The following is a 9,233-nucleotide window of genomic DNA, read 5'->3' on the forward strand; positions in this document are numbered from 1 at the left end:
ATTATTACTGAGTTACTACAGTGTATTAAACAACATGGCAGTATGTTATATTATTACTGAGTTACTACAGTGTATTAAACATGGCAGTATGTTATATTATTACTGAGTTACTACAGTGTATTAAACAACATGGCAGTATGTTATATTATTACTGAGTTACTACAGTGTAGTAAACATGGCAGTATGTTATATTATTACTGAGTTACTACAGTGTATTAAACAACATGGCAGTATGTTATATTATTACTGAGTTACTACAGTGTAGTAAACAACATGGCAGTATGTTATATTATTACTGAGTTACTACAGTGTATTAAACATGGCAGTATGTTATATTACTGAGTTACTACAGTGTATTAAACAACATGGCAGTATGTTATATTATTACTGAGTTACTACAGTGTATTAAACAACATGGCAGTATGTTATATTATTACTGAGTTACTACAGTGTATTAAACAACATGGCAGTATGTTATATTATTACTGAGTTACTACAGTGTATTAAACAACATGGCAGTATGTTATATTATTACTGAGTTACTACAGTGTATTAAAACAACATGGCAGTATGTTATATTATTATGAGTTACTACCATGTAGTAAACATGGCAGTATGTTATATTATTGCTGAGTTACTACAGTGTATTCAACATGGCAGTATGTTCTATTATTACTGAGTTACTACAGTGTAGTAAACATGGCAGTATGTCTATGTTACTGAGTTACTACAGTGTAGTAAACAACATGGCAGTATGTTATATTATTACTGAGTTACTACAGTGTAGTAAACAACATGGCAGTATGTCATATTACTGAGTTACTACAGTGTATTAAACATGGCAGTATGTTATTACTGAGTTACTACAGTGTATCAAACAACATGGCAGTATGTTATATTATTACTGAGTTACTACAGTGTATTAAACAACATGGCAGTATGTTATATTATTACTGAGTTACTACAGTGTAGTAAACAACATGGCAGTATGTTATATTATTACTGAGTTACTACAGTGTAGTAAACATGGCAGTATGTTATATTATTACTGAGTATTAAACATGGCAGTATGTTATATTGTGTTCTCTCTGTAGTAGATTGGTTCTGATTGGCTGTCTGTGTGGGTTCTCTGTAGTATGTTGGTTCTGATTGGCTGTCTGTGTTCTGTTTGGTCAGGTGACGTCGTTCAGCACCCCTCCCACCCCGGAGAGGAACCGCCCCTCGTTCTTCTCCCCTTCTCTCCGTCGGAAGGTCCCCAGGAACCGTATCACTGAGATGAAGAAGAGTCATTCAGCCAACGACAGTGAAGAGTTCTTCAGGGAAGAGGATGACGAGGGTAACAACATTTTGTACCCAAACACCACGTGTTGTGTAGGATGTGAAGAGTGTGTAGAACCTGGATGTGTTGGAGAGAGAGAGAGAGAGTGTGTAACCTGGATGTGTTGGAGAGAGAGAGAGAGTGTGTGTAACCTGGATGTGTTGGAGAGAGAGAGAGAGAGTGTGTAACCTGGATGTGTTGGAGAGAGAGAGAGTGTAGAACCTGGATGTGTTGAGAGAGAGAGTGTGTAACCTGGATGTGTTGGAGAGAGAGAGAGAGAGAGTGTGTAACCTGGATGTGTTGAGGAGAGAGTATAACCTGGATGTGTTGGAGAGAGTGTGTAACCTGGATGTGTTGAGAGAGAGTGTATAACCTGGATGCGTTGAGGAGAGAGAGTGTATAACCTGGATGTGTTGAAGAGAGAGTGTATAACCTGGATGTGTTGAAGAGAGAGTGTATAACCTGGATGTGTTGAAGAGAGAGAGTGTATAACCTGGATGTGTTGAGGAGAGAGAGAGTGTATAACCTGGATGTGTTGAGGAGAGAGAGAGTGTATAACCTGGATGTGTTGAGAGAGAGAGTGTGTATAACCTGGATGTGTTGAAGAGAGAGAGTGTAGAACCTGGATGTGTTGAGAGAGAGAGAGTGTATAACCTGGATGTGTTGAGAGACAGTGTGTGTAGAACCTGGATGTGTTGAAGAGAGAGAGTGTAGAACCTGGATGTGTTGAGAGAGAATGTATAACCTGGATGTGTTGAAGAGAGAGAATGTATAACCTGGATGTGTTGAAGAGAGAGAGTGTATAACCTGGATGTGTTGAAGAGAGAGAGTGTATAACCTGGATGTGTTGAAGAGAGAGTGTGTATAACCTGGATGTGTTGAAGAGAGAGAGTGTAGAACCTGGATGTGTTGAGAGAGAGAGAGTGTATAACCTGGATGTGTTGAGAGACAGTGTGTGTAGAACCTGGATGTGTTGAAGAGAGAGAGAGAGTGTGTAACCTGGATGTGTTGAAGAGAGAGAGTGTGTAACCTGGATGTGTTGAGGAGAGAGAGTATAACCTGGATGTGTTGAGGAGAGAGAGTGTAGAACCTGGATGTGTTGGAGAGAGTGTAACCTATAACCTGGATCATGTGACCCCATACAGACCTGTGTAACCAGTCCAACCTGCGGTCTCGCTCCCTGTCGGGTACAGGTCGGTCCCTGGTGGGATCTTGGCTCAAACTGAACCGTACGGAGGACTACTTCCTGCTTTACTCCCACCTGACCTACGTCACCCTGCCGCTGCATCGCATCACCTCAGGTCAAGACCCTCACACCATCAGTCCTAAATGGTTCACTATTCCCTATCACCTCAGGTCAAGACCCACACACTATCAGTCCTAAATGGTTCACTATCACCTCAGGTCAAGACCCACACACCATCAGTCCTAAATGGTTCACTATCACCTCAGGTCAAGACCCACACACCATCAGTCCTAAATGGTTCCCTATTCCCTATCACCTCAGGTCAAGACCCACACACCATCAATCCTAAATGGTTCTCTATTCCCTATCACCTCAGGTCAAGACCCACACACCATCAGTCCTAAATGGTTCCCTATTCCCTATCATCTCAGGTCAAGACCCACACACCATCAGTCCTAAATGGTTCCCTATTCCCTCAGGTCAAGATCCACACACCATCAGTCCTAAATGGTTCCCTATTCCCTATCATCTCAGGTCAAGACCCACACACCATCAGTCCTAAATGGTTCACTATTCCCTATCACCTCAGGTCAAGACCCACACACCATCAGTCCTAAATGGTTCACTATCACCTCAGGTCAAGACCCACACACCATCAGTCCTAAATGGTTCCCTATTCCCTATCATCTCAGGTCAAGACCCACACACCATCAGTCCTAAATGGTTCACTATTCCCTATCACCTCAGGTCAAGACCCACACACCATCAGTCCTAAATGGTTCACTATTCCCTATCACCTCAGGTCAAGACCCACACACCATCAGTCCTAAATGGTTCACTATCACCTCAGGTCAAGACCCACACACCATCAGTCCTAAATGGTTCCCTATTCCCTATCACCTCAGGTCAAGACCCACACACCATCAGTCCTAAATGGTTCTCTATTCCCTATCACCTCAGGTCAAGACCCACACACCCTCAGTCCTAAATGGTTCACTATTCCTTATCACCTCAGGTCAAGACCCACACACCCTCAGTCCTAAATGGTTCACTATTCCCTATCACCTCAGGTCAAGACCCACACACCATCAGTCCTAAATGGTTCACTATCACCTCAGGTCAAGACCCACACACCATCAGTCCTAAATGGTTCACTATTCCCTATCACCTCAGGTCAAGACCCACACACCATCAGTCCTAAATGGTTCCCTATTCCCTATCATCTCAGGTCAAGACCCACACACCATCAGTCCTAAATGGTTCACTATTCCCTATCACCTCAGGTCAAGACCCACACACCATCAGTCCTAAATGGTTCACTATCACCTCAGGTCAAGACCCACACACCATCAGTCCTAAATGGTTCCCTATTCCCTATCACCTCAGGTCAAGACCCACACACCATCAGTCCTAAATGGTTCTCTATTCCCTATCACCTCAGGTCAAGACCCACACACCCTCAGTCCTAAATGGTTCACTATTCCCTATCACCTCAGGTCAAGACCCACACACCATCACCTCAGGTCAAGACCCACACACCATCAGTCCTAAATGGTTCACTATTCCCTATCACCTCAGGTCAAGACCCACACACCATCAGTCCTAAATGGTTCCCTATTCCCTATCATCTCAGGTCAAGACCCACACACCATCAGTCCTAAATGGTTCACTATTCCCTATCACCTCAGGTCAAGACCCACACACCATCAGTCCTAAATGGTTCACTATTCCCTATCACCTCAGGTCAAGACCCACACACCATCAGTCCTAAATGGTTCCCTATTCCCTATCATCTCAGGTCAAGACCCACACACCATCAGTCCTAAATGGTTCACTATTCCCTATCACCTCAGGTCAAGACCCACACACCATCAGTCCTAAATGGTTCACTATCACCTCAGGTCAAGACCCACACACCATCAGTCCTAAATGGTTCCCTATTCCCTATCACCTCAGGTCAAGACCCACACACCATCAGTCCTAAATGGTTCTCTATTCCCTATCACCTCAGGTCAAGACCCACACACCCTCAGTCCTAAATGGTTCACTATTCCCTATCACCTCAGGTCAAGACCCACACACCATCACCTCAGGTCAAGACCCACACACCATCAGTCCTAAATGGTTCACTATTCCCTATCACCTCAGGTCAAGACCCACACACCATCAGTCCTAAATGGTTCCCTATTCCCTATCATCTCAGGTCAAGACCCACACACCATCAGTCCTAAATGGTTCACTATTCCCTATCACCTCAGGTCAAGACCCACACACCATCAGTCCTAAATGGTTCACTATTCCCTATCACCTCAGGTCAAGACCCACACACCATCAGTCCTAAATGGTTCCCTATTCCCTATCATCTCAGGTCAAGACCCACACACCATCAGTCCTAAATGGTTCCCTATTCCCCATTAGTCACATGCACAGGGTTGCAGATGTATACTGAACAAAGATTTAACTGAGTTACAGGTCATAGAAAGAAATCAGGTCAATTGAAATAAATTGATTATGCCCTAATCTATGGATTTCACATGACTGGGCAGGGGTGGAGCCATGGGTGGACCAGGCCTAGCCAATCAGAATGAGTTTTTCCCCACAAAAGGGCTTTATTACAGACAGAAATACTCCTCAGCACCCCACCCCCCCCCTACCTCAGACGGTCCCGCTGGTGAAGAACCCGGATGTGGAGGTCACATGTGGTCTGGGGTTGAGAGTCCGGTTGGACGTACTGCCAAATTTTAGTGGGCTTTTATTGTCCCCAGCACAAGGTGCACCTGTGTAATGGTCATGCTGTTTAATCATCTTCTTGATATGCCACACCTGTCAGGTGGATTATCTTGGCAAAGGAGAAATGCTCACAAACAGGGATGTAAACAAAGTTGTGCACAAAATGTGAGAGAAATAATCTTTTTGTGGAACATTTCTGGGATCTTTAATTTCAGCAGATGAACCATGGAGACTGACACTTCACATGTTGTCTGTATTTGTGTTCAGTGTAAATCCCATTTCCAGATGAAACATGGAGACCGACACTTTACATGTTGTGTTTCTATTTTAGTATATTTATAACTGTAACAATGGTAAATGTCCATTGGGGGGAGGGTAAATGTCCATTGGGGGGGTCGAGTGTGTCGGAGGTGAGATGGAGAGGGTTGAGTGTGTCAGAGAGGAAGGAGGTGTGGTCTTTGACTAGTCTCTCTAAGCACTTCGTGATGAAGGAAGTGAGTGCTACTGGTCAGTAGTCATGTGGGGGAAGGGTAAATGTCCATTGGAGGGGTGGAGCGTGTCTCATGAGGAAGTGAGTGTTACTGGTCAGTAGTCATGTGGAGAGGGTTGAGTGTGTCAGGGAGGAAGGAGGTGATGTGGTCTTTGACTAGTCTCATGAGGAAGTGAGTGTTACTGGTCAGTAGTTATTCAGTTCACTCCCTTTCTTTGGCAGCGGGACGATAGTGGCCATCTTGAAGCAGGTGGGGACAGCAGCCTGAGCTAGAGGGAGATTAAACATGTCAGAAAACACAACAGCCAGCTGGTCTGCCCATGCTCTGAGGGCACGGCTAGGGTCCTCTAATCTAGATTCTTTACACTTTCTAGAGAATAGGGAGCCATTATGGACCTACCCTGTCGTGTAAATGACAGTACTGACTGCTCATTTATTTTGATGTAAACTACTGACTGATTCTGTTGTCTGTCATCAGATATCCTGGAGGTGAGACAGAAGCCCATCCTGATGACATAGCAGATCAGAGCTCCAGTCCTCCTAACTGCCCCAGAGCCTCCCTACTAAGTGCCTTCCTGCATCAGGCCCTGACTGACACCACTACAACCCAGTGGTGACATGGAAAACTACCACCATCTGGTGGTGACATGGAGGAATTACAGCAACATTACCATGGTGGTGAGGTGGAGGAATTACAGCAACACTACCACCATCTGGTGGTGACATGGAGGAATTACAGCAACACTACCACCATCTGGTGGTGAGGTGGAGGAATTACAGCAACATTACCACCATCTGGTGGTGAGGTGGAGGAATTACAGCAACATTACCACCATCTGGCGGTGACGTGGAAGAATTACAGCAACACTACTACCATCTGGTGGTGACATGGAGGAATTACAGCAACACTACCACCATCTGGTGGTGACATGGAGGAATTACAGCAACACTACCACCATCTGGTGGTGACATGGAGGAATTACAGCAACATTACCATGGTGGTGAGGTGGAGGAATTACAGCAACACTACCACCATCTGGTGGTGACATGGAGGAATTACAGCAACACTACCACCATCTGGTGGTGAGGTGGAGGAATTACAGCAACATTACCACCATCTGGTGGTGAGGTGGAGGAATTACAGCAACATTACCACCATCTGGCGGTGACGTGGAAGAATTACAGCAACACTACCACCATCTGGTGGTGACATGGAGGAATTACAGCAACACTACCACCATCTGGTGGTGACATGGAGGAATTACAGCAACACTCCCATCTGGTGGCGAGACAGAGAACTACAACCAAAGCTGGAGTCAATGGCAAGAGATGACTATAAAAAAACTTTGGAACAATGAAAACCAGCCAATCAAAAAGTGCCTCTTCCCTCTCATGTTCCTGCTCGATGAGGATTCGCTGGTGGGTGCGAGGCGGTCGCCAGGGAAACGGGCATAGCAACACACGATCGTGAAGTGCCATTGGCTGAACTCTTGACCTGGAACTAAAATGATTTAGAATGTCTCTGGACAAATCTAAAATGGAACTCTATTCCCAGTTTAGTGCCCTAACTTTGGCCTTAGCCCTATGTGGACTCTGACCTAAAGTAGTGCTCTATAAAGGGAATAGGGTGCCATTTTGGACGACGTCTCTGTTTTCTTGTAAATATCCTGCTGCTTAACTAGTCACTGATAAGCCTTTAGGAAAAGTTACGCTTCTTCTGACGGAACATAAAGCTCCCTGTCTGTTTTGTCGCTGCGTGTTTGTGTTTCTATCTGCGAGGCTCACTGTGTAGCGGGGAACGTTAACGGGAGAGTGCGTCTACAACGTTATCTGTGGTCTTCAGTCACTCAGCACACCACTGGCACAAAGGATGTTACTCTGAGACCAAAATGTCCCCGTGTTCCCTGTAGTATCCAGGGCTGTAGTATCCAGGGCTGTAGTATCCAGGGAATAGGTTTCCATCAGGCACATGGTCTGGGGAATCTTTAACTCTACAGTTTAACGTGACTAACTGTCAACCGGGAACTGAAATTATCATCCATATAAAATAAACGACTTGGAAATTCACACCCCACATGTATGAAAGACTGGAGAAAAAGGAGGATTTCCCTCAGCACTGGAACAACAGGGGTGAATATAGAAGCACAGGACCTGCTGATACTCAGTTTTAGTAGCCGTAGATACTAAAACCCTGTTTCTATCTGGTCTCGTCCCCAGGCTGCCGTTGCGTAGAGCCTGGTAACTGTGGAACTGTCTGCAACTAAGGGGGTGTGGATTTACTGAGTTGACATGCTAATCAATTCAAATTCTGGAGCGAATCACATGACTGTGAGGCGTGGGTCTAAATCGAGGAGGAGGAGCGAGCCTGGGATAGTTGTATTTATGGAAGCCCATTCCTGTCACCCAAAATACAATTAAATGTCGATACTGCGTCAACATTTTGACAGAACAGATACACTACATGAACAAAAGTATGTGGACACCTGGTCGTTGAACATCTCATTTCAAAATCATGGGCATTAATATGGAGTTGGGCTTCTGGGAAGGGTTTCCACTAGATGTTGGAACATTGCTGCTATAACAGCCTCCACTCTTCTGGGAAGGCTTTCCACTAGATGTTGGAACATTGCTGCTATAACAGCCTCCACTCTTCTGGGAAGGCTTTCCACTAGATGTTGGAACATTGCTGCTATAACAGCCTCCACTCTTCTGGGAAGGCTTTCCACTAGATGTTGGAACATTGCTGCTATAACAGCCTCCACTCTTCTGGGAAGGCTTTCCACTAGATGTTGGAACATTGCTGCTATAACAGCCTCCACTCTTCTGGGAAGGCTTTCCACTAGATGTTGGAACATTGCTGCTATAACAGCCTCCACTCTTCTGGGAAGGCTTTCCACTAGATGTTGGAACATTGCTGCTATAACAGCCTCCACTCTTCTGGGAAGGCTTTCCACTAGATGTTGGAACATTGCTGCTATAACAGCCTCCACTCTTCTGGGAAGGCTTTCCACTAGATGTTGGAACATTGCTGCTATAACAGCCTCCACTCTTCTGGGAAGGCTTTCCACTAGATGTTGGAACATTGCTGCTATAACAGCCTCCACTCTTCTGGGAAGGCTTTCCGCTAGATGTTGGAACATTGCTGCTATAACAGCCTCCACTCTTCTGGGAAGGCTTTCCGCTAGATGTTGGAACATTGCTGCTATAACAGCCTCCACTCTTCTGGGAAGGCTTTCCGCTAGATGTTGGAACATTGCTGCTATAACAGCCTCCACTCTTCTGGGAAGGCTTTCCGCTAGATGTTGGAACATTGCTGCTATAACAGCCTCCACTCTTCTGGGAAGGCTTTCCGCTAGATGTTGGAACATTGCTGCTATAACAGCCTCCACTCTTCTGGGAAGGCGTTCCACTAGATGTTGGAACATTGCTGCTATAACAGCCTCCACTCTTTTGGGAAGGCGTTCCACTAGATGTTGGAACATTGCTGCAGGGACTTGCTTCCATTCAGC

General features: G+C 45.3%; 1 protein-coding gene across 1 annotated transcript; it reads left to right on the forward strand.

The window, feature by feature from the left end:
* Positions 1–1,176: 1,176 nt before the first annotated feature.
* LOC120037838 (uncharacterized protein KIAA0930 homolog) lies at positions 1,177–8,266 on the forward strand (the record flags this gene model as incomplete). Its single annotated transcript, XM_038983809.1, has 3 exons — positions 1,177–1,336; positions 2,464–2,619; positions 6,203–8,266. Coding segments are annotated over 3 exons (357 nt in total), but the record flags the coding sequence as incomplete, so codon positions are not given.
* Positions 8,267–9,233: the final 967 nt, after the last annotated feature.

This window comes from Salvelinus namaycush, unplaced genomic scaffold (genome assembly GCF_016432855.1).
Source record: "Salvelinus namaycush isolate Seneca unplaced genomic scaffold, SaNama_1.0 Scaffold1913, whole genome shotgun sequence".
NCBI classification, from domain to species: Eukaryota; Metazoa; Chordata; class Actinopteri; order Salmoniformes; family Salmonidae; genus Salvelinus; species Salvelinus namaycush.